Source organism: Morone saxatilis, unplaced genomic scaffold (genome assembly GCF_004916995.1).
Source record: "Morone saxatilis isolate NCDOM2014 unplaced genomic scaffold, NCSU_SB_2.0 Contig18, whole genome shotgun sequence".
Classification (NCBI taxonomy): Eukaryota; Metazoa; Chordata; class Actinopteri; family Moronidae; genus Morone; species Morone saxatilis.
The window spans coordinates 11,252,070-11,273,269 of record NW_023339740.1 but is presented as its reverse complement, the minus strand read 5'-3'; the positions used below and the strand labels follow the sequence as shown (position 1 = coordinate 11,273,269).

Here is a 21,200-nt window from a genome sequence, read left to right as displayed (position 1 = left end):
ATGCATTAACAAAATCCAAACACAACTGAGCTGATGTAAAAGAGAAAGTGTTATTTCATTCAATAAATGCAAACATTGTTATGAAACATCTGTGCTACAGAACAGTTTACTTCAGATATTCTTATCTCATATATTCTGGCAAACAGTGAAGAAAAACAAGGAATGAAGATCACAAATCATGGCCCTCAAACATTAGATGTACAAGGAGGCACAAATGGAACTTTTTCACAGATCTGTAGATACAGTGCAAAAATAAATCATTGAATCCAGTAAATATCTGGGTTTGTTCTTACTGACAGTTGTGTAAATAAAGAAGCATCAAGCATATGAAGTTGCTTTCATATCTGACAAAGTCCACCCAACAGTCCTTGAGAATATGCCTCTATATTAGGCCAGCTTATTACAGTAGCTTATTCACTGGGATATTATTGACTCTGCTGGAGAAAACAAGCATTGGCCTGCATGTGTCAACAGTTACAGCTCTTACATCGCAGACGATAGGAATGGTAGCCAGCCAACATCTCATCTAAACAATTCATATAACACAGAGAAGTGTGGGGAAAAGTTCTTGATTAATTTAATAGGTTAAGTTTATGCTCTTTATGGGCACCAGACACCTTAATCTGATAAATTAGTTCTGTTATTGTGGATATTTTGCAACATATCTGAGATTATTAAATTTGGATGCACAAATATATCAATACTGGCTAATAGTAGCTTTAAATTCATATAATATTATAACAGCATTTTGTGACTATTTGTCTACTGTCATATTAGAAACAGACACAAGATTATCTCTGAAAAACATTTGATTATCTTGATGATTATGCCTGCACCTGCATTAAGATCATTAGACAAATGCATATTGGTACTGACTGATAAGGGGAAAATATCAGCCAAATAATAAAAACAAACACAACAACAGTAACATATTGATGCATCCGGTTACACAGAAATATCAGAAAGTTCAAGTAAAGGGTTTGGGTTAGCATTACCTTCATACTCATATAATGCTGGGCTAAGGTTAGGTTTCACCTCTAAAACCTCACCTCTTAAAATGAGAAAACTAAAAAACAAAAGTGCTTTGGCAATAATTCAAGTCTTTCACTTTCACCACATACAGGGGAGCAGAAAAGGTTGGTTGTATGAAGCTGCACTGTATATCTTCAGAACAATGGCAGGCCCTTTTAACATTTATTTCACTAGGCACTAAAAATTAAAGACTAGTATTTGATTCATTCTTGTGTCTTTCTTCTCAACATACTTTATCTGGTAGCTAATAATAGTTGGTCTAAAATAAGCAGTAGTAATCACTTTTAATAATAATCTTTGCATTCTTAATAGCAACTGTCTAAACAGTATTTGTACTTATCTTTATGTTTTGTTACTGCTACATTTTAGTACAACTCCTCTATCTATTTAAACTTAATAATACTTTTTAATAATAATTAAAAATGATAAAAACAAAAATGTTGACATATTTGAATAATATTGGACTATTAATATATTTGTTATGATTATATATTACCTACTTTAAAAAGTGAAATGCTGTCGTAAAATAAGAAAGAACTTCCACTGTTACAATAAAACAAACATTATAGTGTACTGAAGGGTTATGTGAAAAGTGCACCACCTGATGGAGTACTATCAAAATTGTGGTAATTTTTTACCTGTAAAAAACATAGACAGTATATGGTTAAAAACACAAACACTACTTGTCAAAATGAAGACCAGTAGCATTAAAGGACGCACTAGTGCTCTCAGTAGTTGCTATTAAAGTAAAAAATTGCTCATTTCTAAAATAACTCATAGTGCCTAATTTTAGTGACTGGTGAAACTCACAAGATGAATGTTAAAATGGCCGCCATACACAACAAGAATGTTTCTTGCAAGTTTTAAATTTATTGAGTAAATAAACTACTTACTTGACACCAGACATAATTTCTGAGCTAAAATACGAATTGTTATTTTCTGTGTTCTGTTACTTGGCTGTTCCCTAACTCTTTCCCTAATTTTTTATGAGTCCGAGTCGTAGCCTTCCTGTGGTGCATCTGCAGTGCATCACGATATGAAAGACCAACCTTTCTCAGGTCAGCATGGAAGGACACATACAGAGCACAACAGAGCACATATTCAGACTCGATGGTCTTTACAGAACTCTTTGTGACAGAAACAACAAAAGCTCTCCAGGGACCCCAGAGGCTTTCTTCTGTTCGGCGCTGGGTTTGTCCCCCTCCCCAAACCACCGGTTCGCCTTTTTGTGGGAGACTCAACTGGCACAAGTAAGCAATGTGAGTTGCTGCTGAGTCCTCCAGCCACCAGGGGAAAGGGAGAAGTGAGAAGAAGATGTTAATCAGCATGTGGGAGCAACAGGAGCACCCAGGCACCATGAAAGACTGCATAAAATTTAGTCTTGAAGAGCCTTTGAGTGGGGAGAAATGTCCACCTTATTCTAAGAGGTCCTGTGGGGAGACACAAACAAGGCATATTAGTTCATAGATAAAATAAGAGTTTAATCAAAGTTTAACTACAAATTGTGTTTTTTAAACAGTATCTGCTACCTGATCTGAGTCTTCATTGTACTGTGCTTTTCCTGTCTCCATGTAGTGAGGGTCAATATCATCGACCCCTTCTATTTTATTAGCCTCAACGTGTTCCCTCATAACAGAGTATCGGTGCACAAGGAACCTGATGAGGACATAATGCACATTAGAAAACAAACACAGTTGAAATTCAGCATGTACACTGTTTATTTGCGAGTTTGTAGAAAGATGAAACAGTTAACTGACCGTCCTCCACAGACATATTTCTTAACCAGCCAAACGCCTGCAACGCCACTCATCAGAAAGATCACTATGACAACCATCACTACGATGGCAGTGTTTGGTGAACTGTTTTCAGTCTGTTAAGAGTTAGAGAAACAGAAAGGGCTGAAAATGTGAAGAAATTACACCTTTATACATACACTGCATCACTCACATGGCAAAGGATTCACCAGATTTTATGTTTCTCAGCTGTACTGCAAACACCTGCTCATGTATCTTGTATCTCGATGCACAAAAACATATTTGCAGAACAGTAGTGGATGGATTCATTAACTCAAAACCTGCAGTACACTTGATTGATAACATGGCTCATTCACACCTTTAGTGTTGACCATGCCGAAGATCAGAGGTTCCCCTGTTGATTTTTAGGATGTCTCAATATGCAACCAGGTAGATGGCATTCTATTGTGTAGTTAGCCCACCCTGTCTCTTTCTGTAAATAAGCAGAACTGACCAGAGAATTAGGATGAAGGGCGTTGCTCGTGCATATCCTTCTCAGGTCTGTCTCCTTCCTGTCTGGCTGGAAACCTCCCTCACACTGGTCGCCTGGAATCTTCCGATAGCTATGTAAGAAGACGCAGAGACATGAAAGGCAAGACAAAACTCAATGACAAGGACAAAGGGCAGGACATGGCAGCTGGTAAACTAAAGATAAGATTCATACCACTAATGGAGGGAGATGGAGGCACAAGAGCTGCAGAAATGGAAATCTACTAACCAACAATTAGCCTTAAATGCATAATCTATAATGGGGTTCTGGAAGTGCTCGCCATTTATTACAGTGCTTGTACCTGGATTACTGTTGACAGACCTGTAACTGACATTATCATAATTATGCATACAATTTCAACATTTTGTATAAGTTCGAGTTTCTTGTCTCTTAAACTAGGGCAAAAGAGCAGAGGAGATAAAAACAGACATTCTCTGTATGACCCCCATTTAGCGTGCAGCCCATGTACTAAGGCTGAGTCTTTACCGTAATGGACCAGGTTTGATTCCAACCTATGGCTGCAAACCATCACCCTCTCTCTCCCCACTTTCCTGTCACTTCTCAGTTGTTCTGAAAAAATTAAAGGCACCCCAAAAAAATCTACAACAGGCATTCTCACCCACTGGACTGGAGCTGTTCAGTAGTCCCATTTAAGCAGAACTCCAGAGGATGGCCCTTCAACTCCTCCTGTTCCACACACTCTGAGCTGTTCTCTGGACGGTAAAATCCAAAGTCACTGTAAGACAAAGCAGAAACTTATAAGACATTCTTACATATTTATTGAGACAGTAGTGTATAACTGTAACTGTATAAATCTTTTTGCATGTAAAAAATAAAGCCCTCAGTTTAAAGTTGTTAATCTTTAGTTTATTGCTCTGTGGGTTTGGGAAAATTACATTTTGATAAACCTCCTTTAAAATCCATTAAACTAAACACATACTTGTTCAGCTGTAGCTGATTGGCAAAACTGAAACAAGAATCTGCTTTTCTTAGTTAATGAAACAACACATAAAGAGTCTGGTGTGGATTCAGTTAATCTCATGGTTACACTAAGTGCAGGATGAAAATAGACTTGATCTATTTTGGTATTTCACAGAACATACCAATGATAATCATCTCCTGTACATGGACAAGGGGACAGTTTCTTAGTGACAGCATAGTCCCTCCCGTTCCAGCAGACAGCGTCTTTCCTCAGGCGTAAGAAGGTCTCTCTAAAGCCCAGCACACAGCCATCATTAGATCCACTGGGGTCTGCAGAGTGAGCCAGCCACTGTAGATAGTCCCCTTCAGTACCTGCACATACATATACACAAACATTCTAAGTACTTCCCGTTACATCAACCAGTCATCACCCATATTCTCACACACACTCACAGTCTCTGGTGAAGAGCTTTCTGAAGTCTATGGTGATCACCACCCATTTACTGAAGTCGTTCCTGTAGCCCCAAAGGCTGATGTTCATAGAGCGAGAGCCAGGCTCACTGTCCATACCGCTGAAGTGAAGAGGGTTGCTGGTGAAGTTATACGTATGCCAGCACTGCCCCTCGTCTGTTGAAAACCTGAGGGTGTTGGTGGGCAAAGAACGGCAAGTTTACAAACTGGCAAGTGATAAAAAGACAGAACTACAGTAAACAACTTCTCTACAATGCTCAGTCATATTCACTTGATCTGGTTGACAGGTGAGTTGGTGTGCTCCACAGCCACCAGTAGCCCTCCAGAGTCCAGTATGGCATAATGATGGGGGCCCTTGAGAGCCAACAGCCATGAGTAACCACCGTCATCAGACACGTACACGTCAGGGGAGAGAGCTGACTCTGCATCTCCAACGCTTCCTGGAGAAACAGAGCACAATGGTGTTATGAGACGTTTACCATGCAGTGAAATTATTAATAGCGATTTTTTGGGTTTTTTTTTTTACCATGGGCCAGAATCAGGCCCACAGCTATGGGCTGTGAGAGAGGCAGCATGGGGACGTTCATCTTTATGGTGGTGCTGTAGGAAGCGTGGATGTGAAGTCTGCACTGTAAGGAAACAATAATTAGGCTAACATTGGTACTAAATCACATGCTCACTGCAGACACTCATAGTTTGTAGTTTCAAATGAAAACACAACAAAAGATTTAATGGAATTACTTAAACAGCCTCATTACATACATGCCAGACATAATGGAAATGAAACAAAAAGTATATTTAAATATAGTTTATATAAATCTAAGTGTGTATGTCTGTCTCACTCTGTTAGGCCTGTTAGTTGAGGTCTCAGTGTCACAGTGGCTGTTCTGTGGTCTGCGCAGTGTCTGCCATTTTGCTCCTTGGTCAAAGGTGATCACTGTTTCCACGGCACCGTCTGCAAAAAGAACACAAAGAAAAAAAAACTGTCAGGATCCCAGTAGATATTTTTAATATTTAAAAATAACCAGAAGATTGCTTTTAAACAAGTAGGTACATATTACACAGTGTGCAGACCCACCCTCTGAGAGAATGCTGGTCATGTAGACGCCTCTGAGTGAAGTAATAACAGTGAAGTCAGTGTCGCTTCCTGTGGTCGTATAAAGATGGCGCTCCAGAGACTTGGAAAACACGGCACCTCTGTCATCTGACACATAGATGGTTCCAACACCGGAGTCTGCTCACACACACACACGCTTTAAGGTTATTCTGTATTATCAATTATTGTTAATTATTAGCATCATCTGTAAATACCAACAATGTCAACATTATCATCCACATCAATCATCACAATCAGCATCCTCACTGGTTCTGACCTCCAGGGTCATCCACATGCATGAATATCATGTCCTGATTGGCTGTCAGGATGGAGTAGAACTGCTCGTGGTTGACTGTAGGAAGCTGAGCCATGTTCCACACCTCACCTCCGTCCACTGACACATGAATCATACGCTCTGTACCCTAAGACACACACATACAAGCAAACATAATTAGGAGAAAATGTTAAATAACTGGAAGTATCGATCTGCTATACATTCATTATTGCCAGTCTTCCTGACATAGGAACACAAAAGGATAAGTATATGATGATGAGGTTTGCCCAATAGAGTAGTCGTAGTAGTGGAGGGGTAGTCATAATTATTTAGATGTGAATAGTAGCAATGAAATGTGATTTCCCAATGTGTCATTATTATTATTGCCCTGATTGTTACTATTATTCTGATATAGGCGTGATCATATACTTACCATGTATATATTATCGTTACGATGGTATCCCAGTGATAGCAGCATGATAGGTAATGTCAATGCTCACCCTGTGTATAATCTTTCTTTCTTCTTCTCTTTTCTGAATATGATATCTTTGTTCTATGTGATGTTACTAATTTACTTAAATTAAAGGGTCAGGTCAGTACACCCAAATCACAAAAGAACAAACAAATGTGTTTCATCTGCACAATAATAGGATGGTTTCAAGAGTTTAATATGTATAAATGATCAATATATACACCTCTTATTAACATATGATCTATATTTGGATGAAAAATATCAAGAGTTTATCTTTATTTGGTGTGTCTGCCATTCATTCATTTTTAAGTCACTTGTTGGGAGGGAACACTTCCTAGCTACAGCTACTGAATGGAGCTTTAGCCTTGCATCTTATGCCAGCAGGTATACGTGGAGTTAGGTGACCTTTCAACTGGCTGGACAGATTTCTTTCATAATGTGTTCATGCTATACGGATTGCTTTTATACCTGGCTGAGATCTGATCACAATATGAGCCAGACCACCTCCTGATGTGGTTTGGCTGATCTGATCACATTCCAGTGCATACTGCATGCATTTACACCTGGCATTAACACATGCTTTCCTATCCAGCTACAGATTGCATTCTAAGTGGGGTCAGAAACTAATTGAATGGCTAGATACCACTTGGAGTGAGTGAGAAAATATGTTTTTTGTAATTTGGCCTGCTAGCAGCTCGTAAAATGCACGGAGGCGGGTAACATTTGTACAAAAATGTTACTGGGTGACACAGATGTGTGAAGAAACACACACAACTGCATAAAGAGATACTGTATTCATCATAAAAACAGATGAAGGCAGATTACTAGAAACACACACATTCTGCTCTTAATAAAAGGCCAAGAAGCAAAGACACATGTTCAAACATACCGTGCCAGTCATAATGGAAGCAAAGACAAAGCGCCCTCCCAGTACAAAGGAGTAAACCCTTGTTGCGATGGTCTGAAAACTTTGACCATAGTCTGCCGTCTTCCTCAACTCCAACATTCCTCTATCATCTAACAGAAAGAAAGTGGAGTTACTAGATGTATTCCTAAGTTGCATATGTATGTATGACTATATTGTCTTTACTTACTGCATGATCCATTATAGTTCGTTGTGAAGTAGATGCTGTTTTTTGGACCCCTGTGCGTGAGAAAAAGAAACAGTAAAGCAAGGAATCCGGAGAAAGGAAAAATCTAATTGTGCGCACATTTTTTAACATCTGAAAGTTGTCTGAATTCAAATGTAAATCCACTTTTGGAATTTGTAGAGATCACAGATTATGGCTGTGGCTGCACCCAAGTGCTGTGTGAGCAAGGCGCGCATCGACCCCCGGGCTGCGCTCCAAGCCCTCTCTGGTTTTGTTCATTGCCAAAAGGGACGAAGGTTTTCACACTGCACAAGATTCTGCTGGTTCAAGGACTGTGGGATGAATAAAAATGCTGCTGCTGACTCATGATTCACTCTGACAGCAGCCTCAGCGCCCTCCCTCTGCAGTCAATTTAGGTTGGGGCCTAAATGACAGCTGTGGTCACGCAGAGCTATCACAATGTTCCCACAATGCAGCGCTAACAACCGCAGGCTGACACCACAACCTCATGTGAACTCTGGTGCCCAAAGGAAACCAGAGTCAGGAGAGTGATCCAAACTGTGGTAAGCAAGACAGCTGGAATAACAACAATGGACAAAGAACACACACATAAACTCCTGTTATACCAAAAACAAAGATGCATATGTAGGCTGTGTGGAAACAAACATGGACAATTTGTTTCACACCCTGTCAGTGATGGACAGTGTTTTATGTGACTTTTCACTCTAAACCAATCACAAAAATGAATGACATAAAAGGTTACTGTAGGTCCATTCTCTGCTAGCCTATAAATATACATAAAGTATATATTAAGGGACTGTATACGAATTAGTGGTGGAGGTGGTTATCCATTTTTATTTTACTGAAGGGAGGATAATCAGATTTTTTTTGTTTGTATTTTATTTTGGAGAACACGAGCCGGTCTTAAATTTTTCCATGCCCCAGAAATACACATTAATTGTATCTGTTTCTAGCTAGATTTACTGTTTACTGATTTACTGCTGTGTGCGCGCCACGGATCCACCACAAAAGACGTGTCCAATATGTGGGTTTTAGTTACTTAGATTCTCTCACTAAAGAATGCACCCTTTTTACACTAGCCAGCAGTCACCAGCGCTTTAAACTAAAGTAAGTTAAATGCATCATAAAGAGTAAACCTATTATATCATGCTTATTTAGTAATTGTTTAATTAGTTCAAAAATAGGGATCAGGAATGCTGGGTAAATAAAAACACCCTATTTATGTTAACCATCATTTTGGCAATTTCTAATTCGAATTGAATATGTAAAATATACTGTCCCATTAACATATATTGAAACTAAAGGAAGGATCAGCAATAAATGGATAACCTTGCTTCTTTTTTTTTTTAAACATAAGGTCCAGGCCCCCTCACCACCTCAATAATTATCTAACAGTCCCTAATGTCTTGGTTCTTCAATATACCATCTGTTACATATTCAGTACCAACAAGAAACCACATTTCTTGTCTGTATTTGTATGTTATTACAAAACTGACAGATGATGTAGAGGGCGATTCTCACCATCTGACCAAACAAACACTGTCATGGATCTTCCTCCAGGTGGCACCAAAGTCCTCAGACAGCCACAGGTCCAACTGGAGGGAAAAGGCTCATTAAAAAAAGTGTCCACTGACTTTTGAGTATTCAGTGAAATAGAAGCATGTGGTAAGTAGGTCCAGATTAGTGTAGTTCATTAAAACTCTAAGATTAGAGGTTTGGTCTAAAGCGTCAATGCTACTACCGTGATACTTAGTGTCACAAGTGTGTTGCAGTCTCCAGGGTTGTACAACATCTGAATGAGGGGCTCAAATGGCAGGTCAGTTGGAACAAAGGTCATGCCAAAGTCCTTCGAGCGAAACAGTCTGAACCCCCCGATTTCTGACACGTCACCGGTGAGCATCACCTGAAACCAAACACAGAGAGGAGCTGTAAGGAATGATCCTTCATATTCTACAACAGTAGAGTGTGGAGCTTTATGATTTGTTGCATTATTGTGAAGCAAAGGTATGTCATTTATAGACAAACCACAAACCACATAAATTCCAGGGTAAGTAAGTGTAAGGAGCATATATGTGAAGCATATATGTGAAGGCCTGCATCTTCAGCACAAAGAAAAACACTTTTGCTGTCCCCAAACAGCTCACCTTGCCAGAGTGGTCAGGGCTGATGGCGATGCCAAACTCAGTCTGGATGAAGGTGTGGTTGATCAGGTGAGTCACATCCTTGAACGACTTCCCATAGTCTTCACTGACACAGTGACAAGGTTGCAGTTAGACCCTCAGACCACAGCTATGACAAATTATTTACTGCTCTATTATCATTTAGCGTTTTCACCAACCATCAGGCATTCCTCACCTCCTGTAGAGGTTAGACTGGCCGAAACGCATCATGAACAACGGCACCTGAAATGTCGTCAAGACCAGCAGCACCTAGGAGAGGAGAGCAGGAGTTAAACAACAATCTGTACGACGTCTTGGATTCTCTTAATTTGACTTTTGTTTTGTTTACAGTTATATAATTTCAATAATGTGAACAAACTTACCCCTGATCCATCTCCCACCCAGGCCAGTGACAGCGAACCCATGGTTCTCACTTTGAAGGTAAACTGAAAAAAGCAAAGAAAAAAAAAGGGCACTTTTTAGAAAACCATCAACGAGTAATAATATAGAGTTTAATACTACCATGTAGGACTATTTGAAATATTTCTGAGTTTGATATGATGTATATTGCTTAATGTGGCAGCTGTGGCTCAAGAAGTAGAGTGGGTCTCCCACTAATCGCAATGTAAACGCAGTCATGTTCATGAACGTAGCATGCATACATCCATAATTAGTTACTAGCTAAATTGTGATGGCTAGATAGTAAGGAAGGTAAAATTCATTTTTTTTAAACTGCAGGATTCAACCTGCCTCCTCCCTGAACTGTCTGTAGCTGAATAGGGTCGGCCAGCACTAGTGTACTTCAATGTTGGTCATAATGGTGGTACTTGGAGCCTAATATTGGTTAAGTGGCGTAAAACGTTTGAGAAACAGTTATACAAAATACACAAAACAAAACAAAGTATGTGAGTTTGTTTCGGGCGCTATACACAGCAGCCGAAGAGACAGAATGAATTGTCCTTACTGTCCAAAGTAACACAGCCATTTGGATGCACTCTGCGTGTGTGACCTACATTCCTGCCTAAATGACAAAGCTGAGGCCAGGGAACAAGACAATTACTGATGCCCCGAGCACAGCAAGAACACACATACAGATACAGTAGACTGACGGTATTCTATTCTGACATGATGACAAAATGTACCTTACTTTTCATACATTTATTAATACATTTCTTGTATAGAAGATTTAAAGTTCAAAATAAAATCTAAAAAACACCCTCAGTGTTACATAATATCAGAGGTATTGAGTTGAAAGTGCAAACAACATTCCAGTCTATTTATCCAGAGTGACGGTGTTCAAGTGTTTGGTCATTACAGCAATGTATTTAGCCACAGTTCACATTGTTTGGAGTCTGAGTAAGGTTTCTCCCCTCCTCTGTTTTACTGGCAGAGCAGAGATGTTTACAAGGTGAGCCCAGCCCTGGAGAGTCTGCATACAGCTCCATAAAGCCACAGGAGACAGCCAGGTCTGCCTACTGGAAACTCCTTGTAAATAAGTCCAGTGGAAACTGGACTGCTCTGGCCGTCCAAGAGTGTGAACACAACTTTCCATCTCTCCTCTACATTAATCATTTCATCACACCCTCGCAGCACCCACTTTTTCTTTCATCTATTGATCATTGGATTGCTTGCTTGACAGCTCCTCCGCTCTTCCTTTGCAGTCATCTGATTAATCTGTTGATCAGTTCAAAAATGTGAAGAATGATGTGTCCTGTCCTCCCAACAGTCTCATACCATTAAACCACAGTGTTTTGGCTTCAAATCTGTCCAAGGAACATTGTTACATGTCAGTTTTCTCTCTCAACCCCTTTTTTCCTGCTCTTTTCCCTTTTCATTTATATAACAGTAGACATACTTGCCAAATAAAACATTTAAAAAGTTAAGTACTATTATGGTTTGTAGATATGAGTTAAATGACAGTGTTTGGTCACACTTGACGTTTAAGCAGGACTTAGGCCTAGACTCAGGATGCACAAAAATCTAACTTTTCACTTATAATGCTAAATGCCTTTGTCACCGGAACAAAGTAAGTGGGCAAACTATGAATATTTATCTGCCTCCCCATCTTAATACACATGCAGGTCTAAAAACCATTCACAAAACTGGTGACGTATCATAGCGTTAAGTTACAATAATTATCATGCTCAACAACAGTGGGACAGGTGGCTGACAACAACCAAGAAAACACCACTTTAATATACTATAATTAAACAAAGCCATTTCCTGGTCTTAGCCTGACCGTCTGCTTTATGACTCATGATATTTATCTTTAAAGGTTAGAACTGGCCTTTTAGAAGGTGTATATTATGTCAATTTCTACAAAACCAACTGATTTTAACATTCGTACGCGTGCTAACATGCTCACGCTGTCAACATGCTGAATTGTTAGCCGGTATAATGTTTACCATGTTCATCGCTGTAGTTTAGCATGTTAGCATGCTAAGTCCAGTCACAATGACAACAGACAAGGTCACTGCAGGTCAACAGGTCTCATGTTGTCTATTGACTTAAGATCAGGCCTTTGAAAATGCTTCTTCCAGCTGCTTGCACACCTGTGTTTAATTTAACCAGCGGGGTGTTTTCCACATCTGTTCCCTGAAACCCTGACTGGACAAATGCTGACTGGACCAGCTACAGCTCACTGAGACTGAAAACCTAACAATCAACAACTGCGTTATACAGCAGGTCAACTGAAGCGAAAGGCTGAGAAAGATGTGTCTGAGTGAAAACTGCTGTCTTATCTCACTGGAGGAAGGGCAACGGAGCCTCACGTGATAGGGAACGGAAAAGGGAATCAAGGTAGAGCTTAAGATGACTCTGTTCCGTTCTGTGATGGGAAAACCAGAAGTGTAGAAGGACGCAGAGAAGGGAAGAAAAGACACTCATTAGTCAGCAAAAAAAAAAAGATAATCAAAGATAAATGTCTGAACCGGTTGGACGTGGCCTCACAAACCAGACATGACCTCATGCTGTATCATGTGTTGCATTTAAAGGCTCCAACTGCTTTGAAAAAGGCTCCTCTGAGCTCCATCTGCTTCTCAACTCATGAAACTCTGGCATTCAAGGTGTGTTAGTACATTAAACTTTCAAAAGTGAACAATGCTGCACACGCGAGTATCACATACACACACTACTTTGCATGAACGGACACACATATATCCACGCAGACTCAGTAATACAGTGTTGGTGGGTGGGAGCACAGTGAAGTCCTCTTTCAGAGGTCAGACGGCAACACAATGAGCTCCTTATTCCTTCTGCTCGGGGTTTTAACCTTTCTGCTGCAGCAGTGTTTACACACATAAAACTTCAGAAGAGGGGGTCAAACACTCTTGGCTCTGATCTAACAGATGAAGCGGTGTACAGATGCTGGGCTAAGCTTCGTGGGCAGAGACGTAAGCTGGGTTGTCCATTCGATACTTAGTGTTATAAGAGCAGAAGGGTATGACTATAACGTATCATGCTGATTATTTATTCATTTGTCTCTTCAGTATATAAAATGTTAGAAAAAGTAAAATTGCTTAATCAATTAGTCAATCAACAGAATGTTAGTTAGATAATTAATTGTTTCACTTGCTTTTACCCTTGCTAGTAGCGTGGCTCGAGGGACGGCAATGGCGTTCTGTCGGTCCACCACCTTGGTCCAGACTGAAATATCTCAACAACTACTGGATGGATTGCCATTAAGTTTGGTTTACACATTCATGTTCCCATCAGGATGAATTGTAATAACTCTGGTGATTCCTTAACATGTTATATAACAACATTATTAGGTCGAATCCTTCAGTTTGTCTTTGGTTTATGACCAAATATCCACAAGACAGAAATAATATTCCTATAAGCCTCAGTTCTTCTATGTGTTCATGGTAACCGGCTATGATGGTTAACATGGTAACCTGCTAAACATCAGCATGTTAACATTAAAGCATCAAAGCAAATCCTCACATCTGAGAAGCTCGAGATGGAAAGTGACTTTGAAAATTGTTGTTGATTCATTTTCTGTGCGCTTATCGACCGGTGGAGGGTGGATGCAAACACGGATTATACACGGACAGTACAAGAACAAGTCCACAAGTGCTTCTCTATTTTCACTAGTTTGTTGATCTCACTGGGTGTCTCTCCCTGTACATCAACAAACCCATACTTTCCATAACTCTCGCTCTCTTTCCCTCTCTACCCCTGTCCCTCTCTCACCATGTGGAACATCATCTCTGCTGCTTTTCTTGGTGCTCCAACAGCTGGCTGCGACCCAGTTACGCTTCACCCTGAAAACAGAACATGTTTTTTCTCTACGTTTTTTTGGCCAGTGGGGATAGAGGACGGAACAGAGCGAGGAGAGGGGGGTGAGGGGGAAGAAACAGCATGCTAGTTTGTAAACCAAAGAGAGTCAGCTAAATGAACCTTACACAAACATTAAAAAAAAGAGAAAAAGAGGCACTTGGGCTGGCTGAGAAAACACATCCTGTGTACTCTATCAGGCCTAAAATAGCACAAAAAGAAGCGTAGGAGTAGGGTTAGGGTTATTTGTCTGATCTGCTCATTCAGAGCCATATACTAAGTGCTCACACCACCTTGTCTGATGACAGAAAACTCAGACTTAAGTCCACACTGGGGCTCAGATCAAGTCCAGCAGAAAAATTGTAGGGAATGTTTGTGAGGGAGAAAAGCCCAAAGGAGACGGGAGGAGTCTGCTCTCCGTGAGCACGCCGAATCGTTTTCATGCTCAAAAGCTAGACCAGGTGTCTGAGCCACAGAAATGATGTAACGTTCACTTCTTCCATCACTCACCAACACACACGCACACACACAAAACAGGAAGACTGTCCTGTGGAGCTCTGTAGCTTTGGACCAAGTTGTTATTCTTGAACATTCCTCTGGACATCTGGATTGTTCTTGTTGTGCTTCCTATTACAACATGTTCAGTAATAAAATAACACAAGGTGTCGTTTGGTCTATTATAAGGTAGGATCAGGGTTAAGATGAGACGGATTGCATTTGATCTAGATCACAGGTACAAAATGCCACAGAAACAGCAGGAGTGGTTCCCTGTATGGAGGACGACATCAACATACAGATATCACCTGACTATCCCTCCTGTGGCCAGGCTGGAAGAACACAACTAAATGTTTAGAGATCTCTGCAGTTACAGTTTCCATTCAGCGTGCATCATTAGTCCATCAGAGTGTGATAAACCAGAGTCAGCAGGAATGACGACCTACATGAATCCAGATCAATTAAAAAGGAGTGTAACAGATAGAGTGGAAACAATGGCGATCGTTTTGGCATCTATTTTGACTATAGATTATTTCAGCAATTCCACTTTCTCCAGTATTTTCAGATTTTCTATATTTTCTGTCATTGTGAATGGGATTACAGATGCAACAATTAGCCGATTGATTTAGTGGAGTCGCCCCAGTCCATGACAGCAAAGGAATTGTCGATCATTTCGATAATTGATTAACCGTTTGAGTAATTTTTTAATATAAAAATGCTAAGCATTCCCTGGTTTCAGCAAAAATAAACTGACAGATTGACAGCCGTGGGCTATGAGGCTGTATCTTTTACAGACTACAATGAATCAGTTGAGTGAGGCACATTCAATAGATAATAGACATAATTTAGAAAAATAGGCAAAATAAGCAATTTGAAGTTATTATCTGCAGCAACAACTAAACATTATTTTAAACCATTTGACCAATTAATTGTTTGGTTGATGAAACGCCAGAAATTTGGGGAAAAAAAGATCACCATTAAAATCTTCTAAAGCTCAGGGTGACATCTTCAAATTGTTTCTTTTTCTGTCCAGAACCAAATTATAGTAATTTTACTACATTTTAAGACAAAGAAAAGCACAAAGTCATCACATTTGAGAAGCTTTAACCATCAGAAGTTTGGCATGCTGCTTGATAATGGATCCCAATGCACAGTTGCAAATTAAATTTCTGCTGATCAATTAATCGACTAATCGTTTCACCTCTTACTTCTACAGATGCAGGACTCACATCTCACACCATTATCATTACAGGAAGCTGTCCAATCAGAACCTCTCATCTTGTCTCATCAGAAAAGCTCCTGTTAAATGATGTGAGAGGTTCATCTATTTGAGTCGTTGTTTACAGTCTGGACATTATAAACACCTCCATGTGCTGAGTGACCACACACACCAACACACACACACCCACACACACACACACACACACACACACACACACACATTGAAGTAGCCCCCTGAGTTAAACTAATCCAAACTGCACTCAGGAACACACAAATACTACTTCCCCTCTTCAGAGAGTTTAATGGCACTTCTCAAGGGCGGGTAAAAAGAAAGTCGCTTACAGAATGTGTGTTGTTCAGCAGGGCTGCCTCTACTCCGGGCAGAGCTGTACATGTCTGTTCATTCAGTCCTGCGCTGCTCTTCTCGAGCTCCGACTTCTCTAAACCATGTCGCTCCTTGTCCCTGCCAGCGTTTTCTCCCTGGTGAAGGTCTGTGCACAGCGCACACCAAAACAACCCGAGCGCCAACGCGCAAGAAACGGGGCTCATGTTTACAAGAGGACTGCCCAACTTTGGACTCAGCGAGCCACTTATGTCCCAAACACTTTGCTGCGCTGCACACCCCCCCCCGCCTTTCCACCAACACCACCATCACCAAATGCATCTTTAATAACGTCCCATCCACCGCGGCAAGCGATTGGTCAGGACCAGAATAACCTGCAATCTCATTGGACGGCAGGAGTCCTCCTAAACTGAGATGTCAGATATTTTCTGGTGTTGCACTGCCCCCTGGTGGAAAGACCGCGCAAAGACCAGAAAAATGTTTCGTCTCGTAATGGATAATTTAATCTTTGAATTTGTTGATGATTCCAAGGAACAGGGCAAAACCATAACAAACCGTCTGAGGGATAAGAGTTTTCCCACAGTAGTAAAAGGCTCCTAAGAGATCCTAAGTGAAAGTATAACTTTTGTGTTTTGTCTACCCGAGAAATGGTTTAAGAGGTGCATGATTATTTACACATATTAACATATCAATAGTAACATTTTTAAATATCACATTAACATCTATCCCAGAATATACCGCAAAACCTATGAAAGCTTAAAGCTTAAAAAAATAATGTAATTTACTTTTCTGTCTATAATTGAAAGGAAAATGTGGGGAGAAACATTGTCTGTGGGGAAATAAAGGATTATGTGCCAATGTGAAAAAGAGAATAAGTAAGTAAATTAAAGCTGTGAATTTAAATCCTTGATACTTTCTTTTTTTAATATTATTGGGGGCTAGTTTTGCCTTTATTGGTAGTGACAGGAAACAGTGGGAGAAAGAGATGGAGGATGACATCCAACATTTACTCTGCAGTAACATGGTAAGCATTTTAAACCCATAAAATAAACGTTTTTGTTTCTGATGAATGAATAAACAAATCGTTTTTTGTAATGGACAGACTTTCAGATCCCAATGTCAGAACCAAACAACCATCATACTTGAAACAAGAAGACAACACAAAAAAAATACACAAAAACTGAAAGAGTCAGACCACTTTCTGAATACAAGTTTAATTGTAGTACTGATTCGTAACAAAAAATACCCCCCCACCCCTCCTGGTTTCCTGCTGCTCAGTTATAAGTGCTGGTCAGACTCCTGTACAGAGTTGTACAGATACCGAGAGACAAGAAGTAAAAATTAGCACATTACAAAGAGAGAAAACTCTTAAGCAATCCAAAACTTTCTGAATGCAGCAAGGAGAATGTGCTGATGGAAAGTTGTGGTTGTGTTGTGACATTCAGCCCAGGTGTACGTCCACGTCCTCTCCTGCTCAGAACTCAAACCAAGACTTTAAAGTCTCTTCTGCTCTAGATGTCCTTGATTACATCCTCCAGCTCCTCTTTGGAAAACATGTGGAAGGTCTTCCCGGGCTCTACTGTTGCCAACTACAGAGGAGACACAGATTAAGAAAGCCTGCATGAAACCTGGGGTATTTAAACTCTGGCAGTCCTGTGCACACTTAAAAAACGAATTTAAGTCAAGCTAAGACTAACACCTTGTTGTAATAAAATCAAGTATTCAGAAACTGGGTGAGAAATGAGGAACGAACCTCAATGTTGGTGGCGTTGAGCTTCTCCTCCATCACCTGCTTTAGAATGGTGAGAGACGACTTGATGGCGTCTTTTAATGTCATGGACTGTCAGTGACCGAGAGAGAGAGAGGGACAAACAGAAAAGGTACAGACTTCAACCCTGGTCATCTACATGTCTTTCGTTTAGACGACTTGTGCCTATTCCATTAAATCTTTGAAAAGCCATTTGCCAAATCACACAAAATAGCAGCTTATCAAGATCACAATTTGCTGAGCTAATGTTCCTGTTAAATATAAATATGCAGTGGTTTGTACCTTGTGGTAGACCTCTTGCAGAGAGCTCTGTGCTCCCTCGGATGCTGAGCCGATGGCCCGAGCATCACACTGCACGAAGGTCCCTGATGGGTCCATGTGGTACCTGCATTCACAAACAAATAACAGTCACGTCAGACTTATAGGTGAACATGCTTGTGTTTAAAATCCCAAGTCTGAAAGGTGCAGAAATAGTAATCTTCACATACAGCTGGGGTCCTTTTTCATCAACTCCCCCAAACAGCAGCGCTACACCGAATGGTCGACTCTGTATATGTGACAGCACAGAGGAACAGAGCAGAGAGAGAAGAACACAGGTTATGCTAGTTTACGTCAAACATTATGACAGCTGAGTATTTCAGCGTGGAGATGAGCTAGGTGACTGACCATGGCACCGGGGTCAGCGTCCTCCTCTCCAAACTGCAGTGCCAGGTTGGACACAGCCTGAGTCACACTCTCCACTGTCATCGTCTCATTGTAAGTGAACCAGTGGTTCTGAGGAGGAATATGTGCAGGTTAATCACAGGTAGAACACAAGGTCAGTGAACTACTTATGTTACAGTGTGCTCAGCATTCATACCTGTGTTTCCACTCTTGCTTTGTCAATAAGAGTCTTGGCATCAGCTATCAAGCCACTCATGGCACAACCTTTGAAGTAGGAAGAAAGAAAATTTAGAAACTGCAGGTCCTGCATATGCTGCAGCCTCTCCGATTGCCCATCCACTTCTGCAATATATGAGGGTGCAATCATTGCCCCTGATCAAACACATCACATGAAAGGGACCATTTAAGTTTCCCCTAGTTTTCCCCTGACTCCATGTAACATGTTTGTATTTTCAATATACAAACCATGCAAAATAAATACAGTGTAATTGAAAAACAGATTGTTTATCCAACTTTTTATATCTACTTTATGGTTACAGAAACCAGCTAATTACATTCTCAAGTTAACTTACAGTTTATACCCAAATTGTCTCCAGTCAGCATCCAAATTTGAGATTCAGTTATCTGTGTAGCCGACATTAAGTTTGTCTTTCCTCTTACCGATGTGAGTGTCAATTTCCACAATCTTTTCAATGCTGTTGGGCTCCATCAGTGGAGAGGTGATCCTCTTCTCTACAGCCAGACACACCCCCTCGGATGTCTGGATACCGATGGCTGTGGAGCCCAACTGGGAAAGCAAGACCAAAGAAAACTCATGAGCTTCATTTTCAAGGATAGTACACAATATCCCACAGAAGAGTTAGTTCGTAAACTGAAGTGATTCAGCACATAACACTCACCTTTATAGCCTCTATGGCATATTCAACCTGGAACAATCTTCCCTCAGGAGAGAATGTGTTCACACCTCTAGAAGGCAGATGTGAATAAGGATAAATATTAATAATGGTCATCAATTCAACGCTGATGGAAAACTATTTGTGCAGCCAACATATAAATGTAGTTCTCATTCAGTGTGCGTTGTGTTTAGAGTCACCACTTAAAAAGAGCACCTGCCTCTAATACGTTTTAATCTCAATAAGGGTTTCCTGGTTAGATAAAGGTTTCTTAAAAAAAAAAAAAAAGAGAGATCGAAAGTGAAAGCACAATAACTTGTTGGAGTGACTCGCTGCTATCTAACTACCTGCAACAAACAGCTACTAAGTTACAACAAAGGTTGGAAACAGATGTATTTCTAGAGTTAGTTAAGCAGTCACAATCAAAACCGGCCTGCACAGACAACTTCTGAACACAACTGTGTCTCTTTGAGTTCATCCCCACTGAGAAGCGCTCAACAAATGACAAAGCACTTTGTGTTCGCCCACCTGTCATACTCCGATCTGGTCAGAAACATCTTTTAACGTTGAGCACAGGACCTGCAAAAACAAAGGACTGGTTTAGGAACGACTCCTGGACGACGAGGTTGAAGCAGGTAGCACAAGTAAGGACGGTGTTCGCCGTTACACCGGGTGATTAGCTAGCTAGTGTTAGCTGCGATACCGAGCGAGCATGCTAGCTAAGTGACGCGGGCGATCAGTGACACAACGACCGGAAACAAACAACATCCACATTCAGACATTAAGACAACAAACAACACAACGGATATCAACAAACCCGCGACGTACTGCTCATTAAATACACTTGTTAGACTCTTTTACCTCCACTCACAAACCCTTCAATGAGTTCGCTTGTTTCAGGGGAAGCGTCTGAGATGTAACACCTAAAACGCGCCGGTTGTCAACAAATCGGAAAACGAAGGTTCCGCCTGTGTGGAGCCGCTTCCAGCAGGAAACTGGATACGTTTTTAAGTTAAAGTCATTTATTAGTGTGATTATTTTTCACTTTGTTAGCAACGACGAGAAGTTGAACTGTCTACCATGAAATATGAATTTATGAAATAAACCTTTACAAAATGCGATCATTCCTGATAGGGGAGGTGACTGGGATAAGATGTGCAATGAAAGAAGAACACGGATTTTCAAGGATGAAAAATGTTTTCTAAGTTGTAAACAGAAAATACCGGATAATCTTTATCATTTAGACTGATAATGAAAACTCTGCACAGAAACCGGAGCTGGAGTTTAATATAAAGGATCCAGTTGTGTCTCTTGAACTACTATTTTAACAATAAATCCCTATCATGCAAATCAGGTTAATCGCAAAGGAAAATCAGAATAGGCTATTCATTAAAACAGAACATACACTGACTTGGATAATACACAACCAATCGTAATATTGATACTGTCGTTATTGCAGTAAAGTCAGTAAATAATATTTAACTCACCTCACTCAAGGGGCGTCCCCAATAAAATATGAGCAAGATTTATTTTATTTTATTTTAAAGAGCATGGGCAGTCCCATAATTCTATCACAGCTGGGGTTTTAAAATGTAAATCTACATCATTTATGCAGCGATTTACAAAGCCCATTTCTATCAGTGGGGGGTCTGTTTTCCTTGTGTAAGTCCCATATGGTCTAGCGGTTAGGATTCCTGGTTTTCACCCAGGCGGCCCGGGTTC

At 40.4% G+C, this 21,200-nt stretch overlaps 2 protein-coding genes across 3 annotated transcripts; both read right to left on the bottom strand.

Moving 5' to 3' along the window:
• Positions 1 to 31: 31 nt before the first annotated feature.
• LOC118328107 (sortilin-like) lies at positions 32 to 16,445 on the bottom strand. Of its 2 annotated transcripts, XM_035661712.1 has the most exons (20): positions 16,154 to 16,445; positions 10,204 to 10,266; positions 10,017 to 10,090; positions 9,806 to 9,908; positions 9,403 to 9,564; positions 9,183 to 9,256; positions 7,644 to 7,693; positions 7,439 to 7,566; positions 6,081 to 6,225; positions 5,786 to 5,941; positions 5,550 to 5,662; positions 5,234 to 5,336; positions 4,979 to 5,147; positions 4,690 to 4,874; positions 4,419 to 4,608; positions 3,935 to 4,051; positions 3,280 to 3,388; positions 2,790 to 2,902; positions 2,562 to 2,688; positions 32 to 2,462 (listed from the first exon to the last, which is right to left on the bottom strand). In XM_035661712.1, the coding sequence occupies exons 1-20, from the start codon at positions 16,358 to 16,360 to the stop codon at positions 2,448 to 2,450; spliced, it is 2,403 nt and encodes an 800-aa protein (XP_035517605.1). In that variant the 5' UTR covers positions 16,361 to 16,445; the 3' UTR covers positions 32 to 2,447. The 2 variants fall into 2 exon arrangements, with proteins under 2 accessions (XP_035517605.1, XP_035517606.1); XM_035661713.1 differs by lacking the exon at positions 16,154 to 16,445 and having other exon boundaries at positions 9,806 to 9,903.
• A 903-nt stretch (positions 16,446 to 17,348) lies between these two features.
• On the bottom strand, positions 17,349 to 20,433 carry psma5 (proteasome 20S subunit alpha 5). Its single transcript, XM_035662750.1, has 10 exons — positions 20,340 to 20,433; positions 20,007 to 20,057; positions 19,485 to 19,551; positions 19,246 to 19,372; positions 18,782 to 18,849; positions 18,589 to 18,696; positions 18,411 to 18,469; positions 18,205 to 18,307; positions 17,908 to 17,994; positions 17,349 to 17,743 (listed from the first exon to the last, which is right to left on the bottom strand). The coding sequence occupies exons 2-10, from the start codon at positions 20,033 to 20,035 to the stop codon at positions 17,666 to 17,668; spliced, it is 726 nt and encodes a 241-aa protein (XP_035518643.1). The 5' UTR covers positions 20,036 to 20,057; positions 20,340 to 20,433; the 3' UTR covers positions 17,349 to 17,665.
• Positions 20,434 to 21,200: the final 767 nt, after the last annotated feature.